This window comes from Anarhichas minor, unplaced genomic scaffold, assembly GCF_050575085.1.
Source record: "Anarhichas minor isolate MPS153535 unplaced genomic scaffold, ASM5057508v1 ptg000004l, whole genome shotgun sequence".
Lineage (NCBI taxonomy): Eukaryota > Metazoa > Chordata > Actinopteri > Perciformes > Anarhichadidae > Anarhichas > Anarhichas minor.
Window position 1 is genome coordinate 206,693 of NW_027466450.1, and position 19,374 is coordinate 226,066.

The 19,374-nt window shown below is 44.9% G+C and overlaps 1 protein-coding gene across 4 annotated transcripts in view; it reads right to left on the reverse strand.

Annotated features, from left to right (window-relative positions):
• hdac4 (histone deacetylase 4) overlaps positions 1-19,374 on the reverse strand; it is a 125,415-nt gene that overhangs the window by 45,941 nt on the left and 60,100 nt on the right. For 3 of the 4 annotated variants that reach the window (XM_076105199.1, XM_076105187.1, XM_076105206.1), the window contains exons 7-17: positions 18,044-18,164; positions 16,599-16,717; positions 11,155-11,283; positions 10,737-10,843; positions 10,334-10,453; positions 9,869-10,082; positions 8,650-8,861; positions 4,134-4,391; positions 2,605-2,791; positions 2,000-2,133; positions 1,029-1,131 (exon numbers count right to left, since the gene is read on the reverse strand). In XM_076105199.1, the coding sequence (XP_075961314.1) occupies positions 1,029-1,131; positions 2,000-2,133; positions 2,605-2,791; positions 4,134-4,391; positions 8,650-8,861; positions 9,869-10,082; positions 10,334-10,453; positions 10,737-10,843; positions 11,155-11,283; positions 16,599-16,717; positions 18,044-18,164 (1,704 nt within the window). The remainder of the gene's footprint in view (positions 1-1,028; positions 1,132-1,999; positions 2,134-2,604; positions 2,792-4,133; positions 4,392-8,649; positions 8,862-9,868; positions 10,083-10,333; positions 10,454-10,736; positions 10,844-11,154; positions 11,284-16,598; positions 16,718-18,043; positions 18,165-19,374) is intronic. The other variant, XM_076105192.1, reaches the window with a different exon arrangement.

Consider the following 19,374-nt stretch of genomic DNA (forward strand, 5'->3'; position numbering starts at 1 on the left):
AGTTGACCCTGTTAATAGATTTTAAAGCAGCATGTAGAAACTTAACTGCTCGGATTATCAAAACATTAAACTAATCTCAATCCCGTGTTAACAACTGGACTAGCGTAAAGTTTCAGACCTCTGAAGCTCAAGGGGCAGAGCGTGGCACTCAGACGGGGGTCCGAATGTCAGTCAGCCGCTCGTTTATTTGTTAAAAATCCATCAACAGTGTCTAACAACCCCTAACCAGATAGTTAATACAGAGTCTAGGACTAGTTTAATCACTGACTAGTTGCCACTAGGTTTATAACAGTTTGCATTTCCACTTCTTTCTTCTCCATTTTCATTTTTGTGTCTGTGCAAATCCGGCTGTGTGCTGAACCTTACACAGGATTATCTGGTAATTCTCCTGTGTAAGCAGTAATAATGAGGGGAATTTATGTCTCCAGTGGAAATGAAAGCTAAAATGACCACTGGGGTTTGCCCCTTAGCTTTCTGCGCGCGCACACACACACAAACGCACAACGAGAATGCCTTGGCTACACTTGCGCTTTAAGCCACAAAGGCCAGACATAAGTGACAAAGCAGCATGTGCGACTTCCAGTTAACAAGCTTCAGCAGTTCCTCACCTTATCGTAACACCTCCAGGACTTTATTAGATCGGACCTTTTGTTATGACACGGTTTAAGCATTAAAGCAGATTCCTTTCACAGACGCTGCAGGTTTGTGGCATTTAAGAGGAGCACTTAGTCTGAGATTTAGTCTGCTCAAATGGACAGCTCAACACTTAAAGTTGCCTGTATGCATGCAGACTGATGTGTGCAGTGTGTTGTCTGCATGTAGCCTGTGTGTAAAGTACTGTGAAACACTTGAGCAACACTATTTATCTCAACACTCATTCATAGCCTAGCAGACTAGTTAAGACAGCAGCATGGCTGGCAGTCAGATTGCCTTGTATTCGATACTATTGCTGCTAGATTAGTTCAAATTTACCCTGAATGTGTTAATGCATTTGTGTGCGTATATCGATGCGTCATTGTATGCCTTACAGTCCAGTTTCTGCCGCAGCGGGTTGGTTCCGTAGAGCAGGACGTGGGCTTCGGAGTGGACCGTCTGTAACTCCTCCAGCGAGGCCTTCCTACCGCGGATACACTGGTCATAGAGGACAGAGGATTAGGACAGAGGATTTACACTGGACAGAGGATTTGGTCAAAACGACTTGCTCACCATCCAAACTGCCATAGTCACCAACGAAGACGGCAAGGATGGAGTTACATTGTTTGAAGTTTGTGTCCCGCACTCATGAAGAGGTACGGCACATATGGAGGCACAGTGGTGTCTGCATGTGTACAGTAAATGGAGTTTAGGAGGTGAAAGTGGTTCATTTTAATGCCATAAGCTCAAAATGTTTGGTTTTCTTTGGTAAAGCCTGGTGTCAAGAGAAAATAGCTAAACACTGCCCCCTTCTGTTCATTAAAGCAACTTGCATTTCAGAGTTGAATACTGGCAGGTTTTATACTATTAACTTTTAATTTTTTATATTTATTATACTATATTGATTGAAGGGGAAATTTGTCTCTGCATTTGACCCATCCCTGTATACAGGGAGCAGTGGGCTGCCAATGACAGGCGCCCGGGGAGGCGTTAGGGGTTCAGTGTCTTGCTCAGGGACACTTCGACACGTGACACGTCCCAGTCAGGGATCGAACCGTTGACCCTGCGGTTACCAGACAACCCTCTTAACCCAGTGGCCACGGTCGCCCCCATAACTTCCACCGCCACCACTTCTTAAGATCACAACAGGTTTACACCGAGAAGAAGAGGAAAAACCTCTGTTTTAAAATGTTAAAAACATGTGTTTTCGTGCAGTGTAAGGAGGCCTAAATATTTGTAATGTGGCAAATGTATAAAAACCACGACAGTTAATTTATGTGCTAACCTCTAAATAAGTACTCAGTAATTGGAGATTATACTCTTTCAAAGTTACACCTATTGAGGTCAAGTGTAACTGCGGCCTTACCTCGCAGTGAGCCCTGAGGCCGGTTTCCTGTAGTCGCGACCAGATACTCTGGATGCGTCCGGCATGCTCTGGATGGCTGGTGGTGTTGCCGCACATACACTGGTGCTTCTGCATCAAAGAGTCATACACCAGACCTGGAACAAAACACATACACCGTGTATTTATTTGTATATCTTTGACAACGAGGACAGAAACAGTTGTGGCAACAGGATTCCTATAATCACGCCGTTGAAAGTCCCATGATTTGATTATATATTGCACCGGCTTCACCGTAAACAAACGCTGAGAGCGTCCAGAGAGATGAGATGACTCCGTGGAGTAAATTACACTTGTTGTGGTGCATGTCGTCACAAGGCTCAGAATACCTAGCAACAGCCTTGAGCGTATAAACAGCCACAGTGTGTTGGCTCATCATGCTGTGCGGTTTTCCTCTAACCTGCAATCAGCAGGATTAAAGTGTGTTCTGATAGATTGTTGTTTGCCGCTCTACTTTACGACGGACCTCTGTGTGAGCGCTACACACACACACACCAATAAAAACCACAATGTATGCTGCAGTGTGTTTTGCGTTAGACCCATATCATTATTAATATTTTCCTACAGACCTGTTGTAAATCGAGGCTTGGCCGGCGGCTCCTGAACCACCATGGGGAAGGAGGCGGAGGCTGGGGACGACTGAGCCCTGGAGAGGGGACGGTGTCCGGCGAAGCTGATCGACAACCCGGCTGCTTCCATGGAGGCTTGGTAGTTCCTCAGCTGGTGGATCCGCTGCTGCTCCAAGAGCAGAGCCTGCTGCTCGCGCACACGGGCACACACACACGCGCACACACACACACGCACACACACAGAGAGAGAGAGAGAGAGGGACATGTACTGGATGACTGCTGGACTGCAATGTATTTGCCCTTCCAGTAGGTGGCACTAGATTCTTGCAAATACCAAGCTGCTGTGCTACACAATATATGCTGCAGGCATAAGAGTTGAACACAGGGACATATGGGGTTTTCTCTTCTGTGTAGTGTATCGCATGACAACCACACAAATATGGTAGCAATGCAGGGAAATCTGTCAAATATGATATCGGCTGAAAAAGACAAACAACGATCTAGTACTAAATAAATAATGAGCCATCAAACTGCCTTCAAAACAGCAAAGTGACAGGCACATTTTTTGGGACATGAACTTATTGATGATTTCATTTGAAAAGTGTCTCATGTAAGAACTCGGAAACTTTACCCAAGTATGTGTCCTGTGCACCTGGGTTATGTGTCTGACACCAAGCAATCCCGTTGTTAAATTATGATGGGCGCGTCTGCTTACATTGGGCGCCATGGCGACAGTGAGGGGAGTGCCTGATTGAATTTGCCTGAAAGGACAGCAGGGATGGGCTGGACCGATGAGGACATGGTGTCCTGACTGGGTGTGTGTGTGTGTGTGTGTGCAACAAAGATATGTGGAGTATATAAATGTCTGTGCAAGAGGAATGCAAAACTGAGTGAGAGTTTCTGTGTGGAGAACATTATGCATGAATTTTGAAAGCATGTGAATGTGATTGTCCATGTGGAGTCGTGCTAGGGAGTAGCGTGGGGGAGGCTCACAAGCCCTAAGCCATTCATAAAAATATAAAAACACACACACTACTCTGCATTAGCATGTGTGGAAGTACAACCTGTGCTCTACTAAAACTCAGAATATGGACAGTGAAGAGGGTTGAATGTTTCAGCTAGTCACTAGCTCCATCTGTCTCTGCTGTAAGATCATTCATTTTCTTTAAAAAATAACATTTAGGCAACCAGTGACAAAAGAGTTATTATTGTGGTAATACATACAAATGATGAGATAATGTTACAGAGGAGGGATTTGATGCCAATATTAAAATTTGTTTTATCTTCCTTCTTTCTATTTTGACTCTGGAAAGTGTGAAAAGAAGATTAAACTTGTGTAATCTGCATTTTAACTGACTCTAATTCAACAATCCCCATCATTCACTCTTTGTCTCACTCTCCTCCTCCTTTTCTTTTTACCCAGACTTTTACACGTCCATCGTTTCTTTTCCTCTTCCCGCTGTTCCCACCTCGCATCGTCTTCTCCTCCCACTCCCACCTGCCCTCCTCTTCCCACCCCGTGTCCTCACCTGTCGGAACAGGTAGTCCATCTCTCTCTCCTCCTGCTGGTGCTCCTGGGGGTCTGGGGGCTCCTGCTTGATGACTAGCCCTCGCAGAGGCCCCGTCTCCTGCGCGGATGTTGAGGAGGACGACGGGGATGAAAGGGAGAGTCCCTGGTGCTCCCTGAGTTCCTCCTCCGTCTCTTCTGGGTGACTCTGGTGCTGCCTGGCCGGCCCCGAGGCGCTGGAGCTCGCAGCCGAGACCTGATCACCGGGCTTGGACATGATCTAGAGGATGGAAAGAGAAAAGGTCAGATGAGAGTCTTTTTTAGAAGTCAGTTTAGTTTTTACTCTAAAACTAGATTAAATTTAATCTTTTATTATTTGGCCATTCATTTGGCCAACAAGTCTTTCTAACAGGAGGAGAAATTAGAGCTTCTCTGTGGAGCCATCATGAGTAACATTAGGCTAACAAACTGACTTTTTAGCTCGCTAACGTGCAATGGAATTTTCAGTAAAGGAATACAACGCACCTGAAACTTAACTGTCCCCCCCCCCCCCCTCTTTTATTACCTACTTATAGGTCCTTACTTGTAGGTCCTAACAGCACACAAATTGGTTTATTCATTTATTTTAATTTGGGTAAACAAGCATCTCCATATTGATTAAACTCTAACACTATTCTAAAATAACTATGCACTGAAATATTTCATTTAGGTTGAAATCTGGATTAACTAAACAAGGATTGATCTGTTGATTTAATTGTTCAACAGAGCTCTGCTTATTTTAAATCTGGATAGTTTTGCTGTTTAGAACTAATCTTACATTAAATGAATCCTTGTTCAGACATAATGTTTTAGAGGAGAAGTCAAGCTTCACAACATGAGAAAAGAGGGGAAGGAAGACTTGCCATCACGCCTGAGAGAACACCACAGAAAGCAATGTGCCGTGCCGCACAACCTGCACCACTTCATCAAGTACTGGTGTTGTTCATTCCAAAAATAGCTGACTGCTCGACTAGAGTACAAAACAACGTGAAAGACCTTAAGGTTACCCAAGCAAAAGCTAACATTAGCCAGGCACTTGTACTTTCTGTACACACAGAGATAAACCAGACCGGTTCTCTGAACTCTTTGTTATGTATTTACTTAGAGATCTCCATAACTATATTTGAAATTCATACACAGGTAGTGAACTCAACTATGCCTGGGCCTGCACGAGAGGAGAACACCGAGAAGAGGACATGAGGGAGAAAGAGAGGAAGAATCGTTGAGGGGTCGTTGTAGGAATCTTGTTGTGGCAGCTGTCCCCGTCCCTGTAGTCAAAGACCTCAACCTTGATGTGAAGGTCATGATTGGAGTGAACCACTGCGTGGAACACACACACACACACACACACACACACACACACACACACACACACACACACACACACACACACACACACACACACACACACACACACACACACACACACACACACACACACACACACACACACACACAAGACACTTGGCTGGCATATTGCCCAGGGAACAGTCCATTGACGTCAGAGAGCAGGCTCTTGCCTCATCCCAGTCCCTCCTCTCCAAACAAACTCAAAACACTCATTCACTCCCGCTGCACTGATTCTCGCTCTTCCTCTTTCTCTCTCAGCCCTCCTTTTAAACAGAGGGAATAGTTGCTGGGATATGAACCGTAAGGGGGACAGGCACTACATAAGCCTGTTGAATCAGAGCGAGGAGAGAGAGATAGAGAGAGAGAGAGAGAGAGAGAGAGCGAGAGGGAGATGGAGAAGGTGATCGTACACACAAACACTTGACACTAGTTGTCACCGTCTGTCGGCATTCCTCACACACTGTCACAACAACATCACGTAAGAGAGTACACCTCAGTATCGCCCTTAGCCGTCTCAGGTAACCAACGAGGAAGCAGCAGGCTCGGGCTGGAACCGTTTCAAGATTCTTTCATTCCTTTCTTCGCTGCCAACATGTCTGACAGTGAAAGACAAAATTTAAGGTAGCAGGAAGGGCTCCTTTTCCTTGCCGACTTGACTTGAAGATTCAGGTTTTACAAAGTGGTGGCTGTCCAGTCGTGATCAATAAAACTAAACATACCATACCACTGGGACATTTGCAAGGATAGTTTGCGATACTGAACTCGTGCATATGGTAATTATCAAATTTAATGGCAGCCACGATGGTCCTTATCTGTAGAATTTAAAACAAAGCTATTAAAATCATTCTGCAAAGACAGGCCGCTGTGCTGCATTTCCTCACGTTAAATGGAAAGTGTGTTATTTTTTAAAACCTGATTTTATTATTATTATGCAGCAAGCGATAGTATATCTTGGGGGTACTTCTACATTTTCCATTGTGCTATGTTATTTGAGAGGCAGTACAGAGACAAAACAGAGTCAATGACTAGCTGGGGACATTATATATTTACATTACATTTGGTATGAATGGGACTACTGGGTATACAACTCAAATGGCTTTGGAACTGTAACATTATATTAGGAAGAAACACAATGCATTTAAAAATAAAAAAATCAAACTGAATATTTTAGCCAGAGCAGCCATATGTCAAAGCTAGACTTTTGCATAGACCGTATATAAGAAGTGTACGTTGTCAGTGTGACGTCACCCATTGGTTGGTGGACTGCGGTTTTGAAGCGAGTTTGCCATTTTGGCTGTCACCATCTTGTTTTTTTGCAACCAGAAGTGACACGACAGGGTGGAGTACCACTAAGTACAACCAACCAAAGGAGACCAAAAAGGTTACGATTAATGTTCATACACTGAAAAGATATGGTGAAAGGGTTAACGGTAGCGACCTGCCAATCACAAGGTAGCCACGCCCTAAAGCTTCATCATCTAATTGACTCAAAATGGGACCATAGTTTACTGAATGAACATCATGCTGTATTGAAGAAGACTTGAAACTAGCGATTGAGACCATAAACTCATGTTTACAATGTTTACTGAGGGAACAGATTAAGTGAAAAGTAGGGTCATTTTCTCATAGACTTCTATACAATCAGACTATTTTCTGCAAACATAATTAGCAAAATTGTCTGTTAGACATAACTCAAGGTTGCTGCCTGGATTTTTGCCACAGTGAGGATTAAAGGGACCAGTATTTAGTAGTTTAGATGGCTGATTTTCGGTATCTGTAGATGCCACTGTCCTGTTTTACAGCTATCGTCGATTTTACCGTTTACCGTTGCGGATCCCATAAATAGCAGCATTCATTTGAGTTGGATATGATGCCAGTACTGTCTGCCAACTCACTCAGTCAAGTCTATTCTTGCTTAATCACCAACTTCTACATGTCATAAAGGAATACAAAGGTTTGGATTAACGCTGGCAAAGCACAGAATGTTATGGTATCACATGACAAGGTGTTTTCTTGATGCACACTTCTAATTTGTTGCACCAGCTCTGGCTATCACTTAAATAAGTTGCGTAGGTGTTCCAGGTGACATTTGGAGTGTGATCTCCACACTTGAAATAGTTACTGTGAAATGGTGGCAGATCATTTAAGCTGATTGAACTTTTCTGACTATACAGACTATGCCCTGAGGCCCGTGAGGCCCCAGAATCCTGTTTCACACATGCACGATGAATTTAAAGCAAGGGTCCAGAACATGCCCATAATAATTAGCTACTCTTCTACGATTTCTAATATATGGCTCAATGATTAACAGTGTTTAGTGCACTCCAACTGAGAAATAGTTGTGTTTTTTTTATGTTAATAGCAAACTCACTAGGCGCACTTCTCACTTTTAAGTGGCATGGAAAAGAGCATTAACACAAATGAATGTGACATGAAAATAACCTGGTTTTCCACATAAGCTGGACTTAATTAGCAGGAGTCACAACAACCTGGCGTTTTAAACGAGAGGGAGTCACTAACAACCCCGACGACTCAAGATAATGGGACTTACTCCTGCGGGAATATCTGCACACACAAAAACACACAAACAACCATCTCCCTCTCTACAATGACCATATAAACACTGCAAATCACCTTGTGCGCATGCACACACACACACACACATACACACACACACACACACACACACACACACACACACCCACAATGATGCACTGAGCCACACTTCCTGGGTGACCAAATATGGAGGCAGCTTCCTCTCGAGCACAGTTGCCAGGGTGACAGGGAGAAGTAGGGATACATGAACACGGACAAGAGAGACTTGCTAGAAGACTTGCTGATTGCAGGCTGATTCATCCTGCTCTTGGAGCAGAGACAGGATTCACAGACATTAAACAAATCAAAGTTGTGTAGATGGAGAAAAACTCCTACACGCACACACACACACACACACACACACACACACACACACACACACACACACACACACACACAAACATATATAGCTGGCTGTTCCAGCACAGCTGTTCAAATGTTGCCTCAGATACCATTCTTGACACATGCGCACAAACACACATGCATGGATGGCAACCAACACATGCACACTTTGCACACGTACACACCCCACCCACCCGTACACATCGAGCTACCTTGTTGATGATGTGCTGCTGCTGTTGGAACTGTTGTTTGTGTTTCTCCAGGAACTGCTGGTGTTGCTGCTGGACCACCAGCTGCTGCAGGGCCTGGGCCTGTCCACACTGCTGCTGGGGCAGAGGGGCCGACTGGGTTCTCCCCAGGGGACGGTGGCCCCGAGCAAGTTTCGAGACAGAGGGCGATGGCAGCGGGAGGCCAGCCAGACCAACTGTGGTGAACACAGAGCGGTCACAGGAGAATGGCATTGGCATTTTCAACAAGCTTATTTATGTAGTTTAACGATCATCGCTTTTGAATATATTTAATGCGCCACAGATATACAGTAGGAAGTCAATGACCAAACTGGGAACTTTACGATGGGATACATAGGGGCATCGCCACATGATTATTTTCCAGCTCCACTACGGCTACTTTTATCACTTAATTTATACTTGCAACAGAAGAATATAGTGGATGGTTTGGTTACCTTTATCTTTGTGTTCACTTCCAAGTAATTTAGAACAATTACTAGGTGTAAGTGCCCTTTTTAAAAGAACTCTGCGAACCTGGCAATTTGCAGTTTACACTCATGTCTGTCCAAAATGTAATCACTTCCTTTTATCCACTTAGGCTTTTTTGCTAAATTGGCATAATTGGCATATGAATTCTTGAGTTATGCCAAAAAATATATTTTGTGAGGTCACAGTGAGCTCTGACCCCTGAATTCTAATCAGTTCATCCTTGAGACCAAGTGGACGTTTGTGCCAAATTTGGAGACATTTCCTGAAGATGTCACATTCACGAGGCCACGGCTGTCGCAGGCGCGGAGGCATAAAAGTTGTCTGACGCGTCATGACTGTGATGCCCTGTAGAGCGGACTCTGTCGCATGTAGCTGTGTGTGAGTGTCCTGAAATTACTGCAATTCAAGCTGTTGAGTGAAATGCAAACGGGATTGCAAAAATGATAAAAATGAGTCCCAGGTCACATAAAAAGAAACTACTCCCCTTTAAGAGAAGATGTAGACAAGGCCCATGGGACATTACATCTAAGAGCAAAGCTGTTGTCTACAATATTTACACGTTACTTAAAAAAAGATTTCAAAAGAAGTCACTGATTTTAAAAGTTTTACAGTCATATAAAACAGTGAGCCAATGAAGCATAAAATAAACTGTAAGTTATATACTAAGATCAATTCCTACAAATGTCTTACATAAATGTATGCGGTGACTACTGACCCATTGGATTGTGGCTCTGCTCCAGCAGCACCATGTGTTGGAGGAGGGGGTTGTGACCCGCTGTGCCCCCTCCGGCCCCCTCCCTGTCCAGAGCTGAAGACGCCAAGTAGGAGGGCAGGTGGGCCGTGGGCAGGAACGGAGGGGTCAGAGGAATCCCCTGCTGTAGCGCGGTCAACGCCAGGCGACTCTCACCATCTTGGTGTCCTGACACCACCTACAGAGAAAGAGAGAGAGAGAGATTGAGACACAAGGAGGGAGGCAGGCGGAGACAGAGAGAGGCAGATGGAAAAAGACAAAGCAGGGTCAAAATGAGACAGAATGGGAGTGAGATGGAGAAAGAGAGGCACACATGTTAGGCACCATCATGCCAAAAAAATAATTGATAAGAGCGGTTTTGCAAACTAAATATTCTTTGGTGTCATGCTGCATTAAAGATTCATAACACCGAGCATTGACTGTACTCACAGCGCTGGCCAGGCCTGTGGCTGGCAATCCCAGGGTGATGTTGGGCAGAGAAGGGGAGGTGTAGAGAGACAGCTGGCTGACTGAACCCTCCCTTGCAGCCAACCTGTGAAGCAGGGAGGCCTGAACACACACAAAGACACAACATTACAGTAAATACTCGCAGAGTAGAGTCACAAAGTAGACATAGTGTTACATACAGTGCATTACTTCGCCTCTATCACACACACACACACACACACTCAGAGCTTGAGCTCTGAGTGTATGTGTGTGTAAAACAGACAATGCCAATCTCCTCCTGGAGTCGTCTGGTCACCCGTCTTCCCCCACTACACACAAACGGCAGAAGACACACATGTGCATGTTCGGTAATGCAAATGCAGAGGCTGGCGGTGATGTCGGTTACCTCTCCTGGGCTGCTGGAGATGGTGACCCCGTTCTCACTGGGGATGTTACTGGAGCTGTTGTTGGGGGAGCTGGGACCTGAGCCTGGTGCGCTGTTGCATGCGGACTCTATGACACACAACGCAGACATTAGATGAGATACTGAGCTTTCTAAGATGAAATATTCTGTTTTGTGATAGTCTTTCTGGTGTGTATTCATATTATAAAGTATGGATTTTAGTTTGTTTCCTCACTTAAAATGAATGATGATAGTGTTTGACTATATTCAAGCCATCAAAAAACATGTTACTAGGCAAAATCCAGTCATTGATGTTCCAAATATGGAGAAGAATATTTTAAACTCTTTTACTTGTCTATCAAACTACAGGGGAAATCAGATTCTTCATTGTGAACCAAAGGAGGAAATCCAGCGTGCTCACCAGCCACGTCTAGGGAACGCTTCTTGGCGGTAGTGATGGCGCCATCTTTCCTCCGGAGAAGAGGGCTGCTGCGGCGCTCCGTCACCTTCTGCTTTAGCCGGGAGCGAAGCTTCAGGTTGGGCTCCGAGGCTGGCAAGACAGAGAGGGGAGCAGGGACATGACGGAGGATTTAGTCAAAAGCTGGAGGAGTTTCAGTCTATATTAAGACAAAACTCAAAAGTAATTCAATATCTTCTTTTACATTTGATGAAACTTTGTTGTCGACAAATGAGGCTTATTCCATCCCATTTACCAAATATGTAGCAGACGGAGCTAAGCAATGGCAAGGTTATTGCCGTCCATTCTAAAAATATCCAAGTGTTACACCCCAAATTTGCCCTGTAAGAGTGAAAATTGCAGATTCCCTGTGAAGTGTCGCTCCGGCAATCAGACAGATTCCGGAGTCGAGGGTTAGCCGGCGTCATGTGACAGTGGGAAGCGCCGCAACAAGAAAGGAGGCAGCCAACTGGCAGCTTTCTTGACCCCACGCTTAATGATGCTGCCTCCACGCTCTGCCAACGAACTCGTTTCCAGACACTTTCAATTACAAAAACACAGTCACTGTCCGTCGTCACGTGTGTTCGTGAGGCCGGGCCCTCCATCTCTTGGGGCTCTTGCCTCTAGTCTCTGGATTTGCGGCGGAAGACGTGTTGGCGAAGTGCCGCGTGAGGGCAGGACGGAGAAGAGGCAAGCATTGAGATTATTCTGGGAATCTCGTCAGGTCAGGGATAGGACCTGACCTTATCTGGACAATCTTGCTTTGGTGTCCGTCTCTGCCAGACTACCCCAGACACGGGCAGCTTTATTCCCTCCTCCACTGGCTTCCTTCCGTTCAATTAGTTGAAGCTGAGCGGGTTGACCAACGGTTGACCTTCTGCTCGGTCCGCAACCTTGTATCAAACAGACCACGCTAAATTCATTAGCCTCAGAGAGAAGGAGCTGGGACTTTTTGGTACAGCCGAGTGGAAGCAGTTGATTCCTCTTCGTGTACTGTAGCGGCTTATTGTCAGAGGACGTATTCGGGGTCACTGCCAACCCTTTGGCCCCTCGTTTCCTGTGGCCTTGAATGAGGTAGGACGAGGCTACACAGAGTTTTAATGTACTTCAAAGAGGTACAAGCACTCAATATACCTCCTGGTTGGTGAGGATAAGATGACCAATTGGGAATTTATAATGTCTAAGCACTTTTTCAAATGCACTTTCAATTTTAAGGGGGACACGTGCCTGAACTTATGAAACTCAATTATTTAAAAAAGAGCTTCTTCTTCTTCTAAGTGGAGGGCACTCTTCCAAAGTCTTTGTTAAGAGCGATGGAGTGGGTCGGGATGAACTGCTATGCATTAGCTGAACTGACAGTAGCAGAAGGAGTGTAGTGCATTCAGGTTCAATTTGAGTCTATTGCACAGGGGACTGTAGTAGTCTGACATTTTGATATTGCCACAATCATCTCTGCTATGCTAAATAATAAACAAAGCCATGCTTAAAGAAATATTACACAGGTGTGACAGGAAACCGGTTGCGACGGTGACTGAAACGGTGGTCTATCTGGTGCCAGGGGAGGAAAGAAAAAGAACACAAGGATGATGAAGCAGAGGATGGTCAAGGTTGCGTTTGTGCGTCCTGAGTCATTAAGAAATGGACGGCTAAAAGGAGGAGTGGGGAGGGAGAGAGAGAGAGAGAGAGAGAGGATAGATAGAAGGACGAATGGAAGGTTAGAGGGAGGTTAGGAGGACAGTGAAGGAGAGAGAGGAGGGTGAAGTAGGGGTGTGTGTTTGCCGGGCACCGGTTGCCACGGGGTGTTCACTTCAGGACGCAGTGACTTTGAAGGGTGTTAATGCCGACTGGGCAAAAGCACACCAGTGTGCACACGTGCGAACACACTCGCTGCAGAGGGCCCAGACTGGCTTTACTGCTGATGCTGGCACTTTACTGTAGCCCTTTCTTCCATCCATCCCCTCCTCTCTGTCTCCCCCCCCTCTAAATCCCCACTTCTCTCTCTCCCATGGCATAACTCCCTCTCTCCTTCGTTGTTGAGCCACTCTCTCTAGTTTTTGTTCCACGCAAATGTGCAGATCAGAAGCAACCGTTGGCATAGGTGTAGGTGCTGCCTCGTTACTGCATACTTCCCCGTTCTATTTTCCGCTGTTGACGGCCCAGAAAACAGCATTTCTAAACTGCCACAACAGCATTTTCCCAAGTTATTCAGCTATCCTGCCACATTCTGACTATTGTAACTTTACATCCTCTATTGTCAGGCAACAAGAAAAGTAGAAAATCACCTGGACTGCTGCAACCTACAGTCCTGGCAATATAAAGGTATAAACTTTAAAAAGAGATTTCCACACTAGCCATGGGTGGCCAAATTGGCTTTTGAGGCGAGGGAGTTTAATGACACTCCCGAATCCAAAGTAGTCACTTTATATGCTATGTATTATATGCCCAAATGATAGGACACGTGGCCTCAAATGTCTCGTTTCATAAGAGAAAGTGCTGTATTGCTGATTTCTCTAAGCGTGGTTCGCCTCTACATGTTATCTCCTATTACACAAGACAAAAAATAACTTCCAATGTTTCTCTCTGATGCATTCTCACACTTCAAGATAGCCATTAACACTCTAAAGTGAAGTCCCTATATCACTACCCATCTGATGACATATCATTATCAATACCAGATTAAACGTCTCTATAAGTGGTGCTCAGTATTTCAATGGAGGAGGAGTGGAGGAGGAAACTGGTTCCCTGATACAAAACATATTGATCAGTTGCTCGTCTGTTTTGACCGACGGGAGTCCCGGGCTTCGTGCTGGGGGAAGCCGTGCTGCTCTTTCAAGAACGGGCAGAGAGTGGAGGGAGATTTATAGAAATCAATAGAGCAGTTTGCTGAAACTCATCAGTGGAGCTTCCCAGAATTATCTATTGATGATACGTTAGATGGATAGGTTTGAGGACCGACAGACCGTAGGTAAACAGACACACAGATGGACAGGTCTGTTTGTAAATCTCTTTACAACCAAAATTATTGATCAAACATTAAGCTATTTTAGCTTTTCACAAAATACCTTTATCTTCAAATAGCATATCATATATATATTTTTATAACATACTGACGTATGAAGTAAATATAAGCATAGTGTTACCAAAGAGCTGGCTGGCATTTTCCCGCTGACAGTTACAGCTAATGGCGCTTTCTCATTGGTTGTTGTGTCACCGAAGTGTCAACAAAAAAGTGTGAAGTTCAAAGCCAATGTGTTTGAGATTATGTATGAAATAGCAGGCGTTTAAATGACTTTGGTTTAGTTTAAGCTACTAAATTCGAAATTCAGAGCATTACTATCGCAGCAAACAACTATTTACAAAGTAAAGATAAAGTTGTTTGCACTGTTAGCGCTGTCTGCACCGTTAGCTGGTAGCCGTCGGCTCAGCCGTCACCATGTTGAGAGCCACGCGGAGGCAATAGATATGCTCTGAATACAATCAAGTCCTACGATAAGTGGGGTTAAAGTGGAAGGCGAGGATTGGGGGTCAGAGGAGATCAACAAGGAAGTCATCTCGTATGAAAGTGCAATCTGTATGTGGCTATGCTGCAGGGTTTAAATGTTCAGTGCACAGTGTGGTATGAGAATGTGTGTGTGTGTGTGTGAGACAGTGTGTGAAAGAGTGGGTGACAAAGGGGGTCAGCATGACAAGTCTGTGTCTGTCATGAAGGCCTTGCAGACTTCCTGCCACAGCATTCAAAGTGGCCCTCTGTGTTCTCCATTATCACAGAGCCTCTCAGACTCAAGACAAGGAACCCCTGTTGGAACTGTACGTCTGGCCTCGCCTTCCCAACGTACATTTAGGATTTACACGCATACGTGAGAGAAAATGGGTCATCGGCACAAGCGAAAACGTCACATGCGACAGCGCCAAGTCGTCAGCGCGGCGCACAACTGTGGCGACCACTGTCACTTCCTTCCTGAACACAGTTCATCTCTGTCTGCCCATCTAATCTGATCTCCAGCGTGTCGGCTCACTGTTGACACAACAGTTCCTCGACAGCTGTGCAGTAGCCTGTGTGAGCACTTGTCAGTTTCCCTCTCTGCTTCTCCTCACAACAAAGAACAATGCCTCCAAATCCTCTCTTGAAAGTTTCTTGATATATGCACTGTGATATGTTTGTGCTACAGTGCCTGTTGTACTTTGTGTCACTATGAACAGTGAAACTGTAAGTTGTGAATATTTCTCAGCACCTCTGGCACCCTGAGAAACCCCCGAATTACATCTCACTGTCCCTGAAAGTTGAAACTTGCTGTCTTGAGGTTGTGTGCCAGGACAAATCCTCCTCTGCCTCCAGCTCACAGCGGGTGGGCAGGAGTGCAGAGTACACAGAGCCTGGCCTCCAGCTGTGACAGCAGGCAGCGATACTGCCGAGGCAGCTGCCGACGCTAAGTGAACAATCACAGCTTGGCTGTGCTTGACTTGGACAGAGGGACGGAGTCTGACGCATCCAAAAGGCAGGAACTGCTGGTTTTTTTCAGCGCTTCTTATGACAATTCTCAGAGTAGTGAATGGTTGCTTTGTTAAACGGTAGGATCTATGACGTCTGTGGAGCTGTGTCCCTGAATGAGCTAATATCTAAAACAGGAGAATAGCCGACTGGCTTTTCAAAATCTCTTTTTTTTTACCAGAAATTCTACACCTGATGATGAAGCACAAGGCTGAATAGAAGTGTGGACGTCATTTTCAGACTCAAATCCTTGAACATGTCCACAATGACTCACTGCAAGACCTTGAATCCAAGAAAAAAAAAAAAAAAAAAAAAAAGGTATAAAGATAATGTCTTGACTGCAACCGGAAGCTTCCTGGAGTACGCTTCTTGCCCGACAGCCGGCAAAGAAATAGTCGGGCACACAACCCCCCGTAACATTGTCATTTCTTCACTTTGAGATTTCATGTATCAATGAGCTTTAGAGGTGCTGGGAGGCTGATTTTTTTTTACCTTTGAAAAGAGACAGGCTAGATGTGTTTTCCTGCTTCCAGTCTTTATGCTAAGCTAAGCTACGAGGCTGCTGCTTCCAGTTACTTATTTAAGATTAAAAAAATCTTCCACCTAACTCTTCTGTTCTAATGTTCTAATTTAGAGTTCCACTCTCCATCCACCTGCCCTCATTTACATAAGAATGGTTGAAAGGACCTCATTAAATAACTTCTGCAGACTATTTTAGGGGCTCCTTTTAAACCCCCAGTGGCTGACTCCTGGTTCATGTGCCTGACTTTGAAACCCAATAAGCCATTTCCATTGCTAATGCAAAAGGAAAAAGGGAGATTAGGGCTCCCCTCAAGACATGCAGTGGTTTTAAGAGGTGGAGGAATATGGATATCAGGAGGTAGCAATACCTCAGCAAAACCATGGCATCATTCTGTACCTGTTTTGCGGAGAGGGAAGTCGTCTTTTGAGTCGTATGTGCCCAGCATCGGGTGGGTGTACGCTGACAATGCCGTTTGGGGAGGAGAGCTCTGGTCCAAAGAGCTGTGCTGGGTTTTTCTACAAAAAAGAAAAGAAATATATATATTTAATACATCAGTATTTATGTATTTGTTTGCCAATCTCGCTGTTCCCACTGTACCTTACTTGATTTTCCATAGACCTCCGCAAGGTCAACACTTTAAAAGACGCAGCAGAGAAGACAACAATGTGGGTGGAGTGGAGAAAGAGACAAAGAGTAGAAAGAGGGGACCGAGACTGTGAGCTGAAAGCATCCTCTGCTCGTCTCTGTCACCACAAGACAGCAAAGAGGCCGAGGCCTAGTTTCCTTCTGAGAGGTGGGTGAAAAATGCACACAGACAGGGATGGAGAAGGGTTAGAAATGCAGAGCGAGAGGAGAGATGAGGCTCAAAGAGGGAAGAACGGAGGAGGAAGCAAACAGGTGGGGGAGTAAAGCAATGGGAGAAATGATGATGGTGGTGACAGTGAAGGCAAAGCGTTTTCCTCACACACTCTTTGCATCGTTTTATCATCTTCTGCCTCGGCAGAAATGTCTGACTGCTTAAAGCTTCTTCAAATATTTAAAGCGCAAGAGAGGTGCCATTGTCTTTTCTCTCAGCCCACTTCAAACACACGCCTCAAAGAGAGCCAGCTGTCAATCACCCACTACAAACATCGGCAGACGAAAAAGGCGCGTTCCTCCAGTGTTTCCTCTGCAGTTTCAAGGCAACAGGCGAGGACTCTAAGATTGATGCTGGCAACTTCTTACTTCTTAATGCAGGGGGACCAGGGATACCCACACAACACCGGAAGGGCTGCCGTGATTGCAAAAGCCACAATGATGACGGCCTTTTATGTCTTTTATGTCTTGAGTGTGGATATTTGTTTTTTGCTGAGATAAGAAAGAGCAACAACTAAAAGGCTTATACAACTACAAGAAAACAATACAGGCTGATAATGAAAGTTTTCATCTGTGTGGAATGTTTCTTCTTTTAAAGCAAAAAAACATGAAGTAACATTTGAAGATCATTAAAAGCTTAGTATTAAAGAGAAAAAAATATTGTATATTGTGCATCATTTCCTTTGAAATGCAGCTTTTCTTTAATATTCGAAGTTTATTAAAAAGATATGAACAAGAGTTACAAAGCCGAGCTCATGATTTGTTGTTCAGGCTTTCTAAAAAAAAAAGTAAAAAATAAAGCATTTTTAAATTTGACAATGATGCTCGCTACGGAAAGGTTGCACATTTGTAATTCCGGTCGTAACTCGGAACTCTCACCTGAAATAAACTTGAATTTTGACCTAATATGGCATAAATTCTCCATTCCCAACCGGTCACATCCCAACACCATGAGTGCTTCTGTAGCGGCGGGCTGCGACACTCACCCATACCAAAAGCGCGGGTCGCTGGGCAGACAGTGGTTAAGGCTCCGCTGAGCCAGCGCTTTCTTCTTGTTCAGGACAAACTCCTGAAGTCGCATCTTAACCTCTGTACTGGCGACGGCACCTGGCGGAGACGGAGAGATGCAGAGAGACGTGTGAGACTCAGTAACCAAAAGGAATGTACACTTTTTAATTTATCGCCACTTCCTTCAGCACTGCGTTTCTGCCTCTGCTGCACTGCGCCTCCTGTTCAACCTGTGACACCTAACGTGAAGATTATAACAACATCCATCCGATAATGGGTTTGTAACCTGCATGCGGAGAGCGCGGCCTTGCATCAGAGTTTCACTAGGAATTCCACAGAGGTGACAGTAGTGCTCTGTAACTCATGCAAGTTTCATTCAGCTCCCGGTCTCTTCTCAATTACCACCCTCGTTTCACAGCTGCAAACAAATTGTCCAGGGAGGGAGAGGTGGATGAGTGAGGGAGGGAGAAAGAGAGACCGAGGAACGAAGTGATGAGTGCAATAAAGGCGTGGGGGGGGGGGGGGGGGGGGGGGGGGGAGACAGAAATAGGTGTTTTGAGAATACAAGAAACCCGGTAAAGACAGTGGGAGTGATAACCGGGGACGTGTCGATCTCGAGAGAGAGAGAAGTGGTAAATACAGTATGTGAACGTGACAACAGCTAATATATGCTCACTAAATCACGGTGCAGCGGGAAGTGCTGACATCCCAATATGTCCGCATTGCCACTGAAGGAAATTGGCTTTTATGAGACTGCCTTCTATGCGATTTATTGCAGTACTTAACAAAGCTTCCTCTGTTTACGAACCCGATGCTCTTTCCACAGACGTCAAACTGGAGGCTATTGCCCAGCAGAGAATGGTTGATGAAATGGGCTTCACTGACAGAAAAAAGAAATCATGCTTCTACATGTGCGTCCACCGTTAAGAATATTGGAATGGATTTGTGCTGAAATACCACATCGTGGCCTGACCATAAAAAACACATCACAGCATTTTACAGTCATACTAACAATGATCATAATAAAAAACACAGTCTTGATGACTGATTAACTTTCCTCAGTTAATCAGTCATCAACTAATGGGAACTTTGAAACTAGAAGCATCGGATTAAGGCTTTAAGAGAGTCATTTTCTCCTCATTAGCAGCCATTTCCAATTTAAAAAGCACCTTTAACACTTTTTTAGATCCCTTCAAGTCGCGGTTTATGTGGATACGAACACTGAGTAACATATGTAGTGAGGCAAGTTCCTATAATGTGCACCCCTCAAATAAAAGGCAATTCAAAGTGCTGAATGTGGCAACTTGAG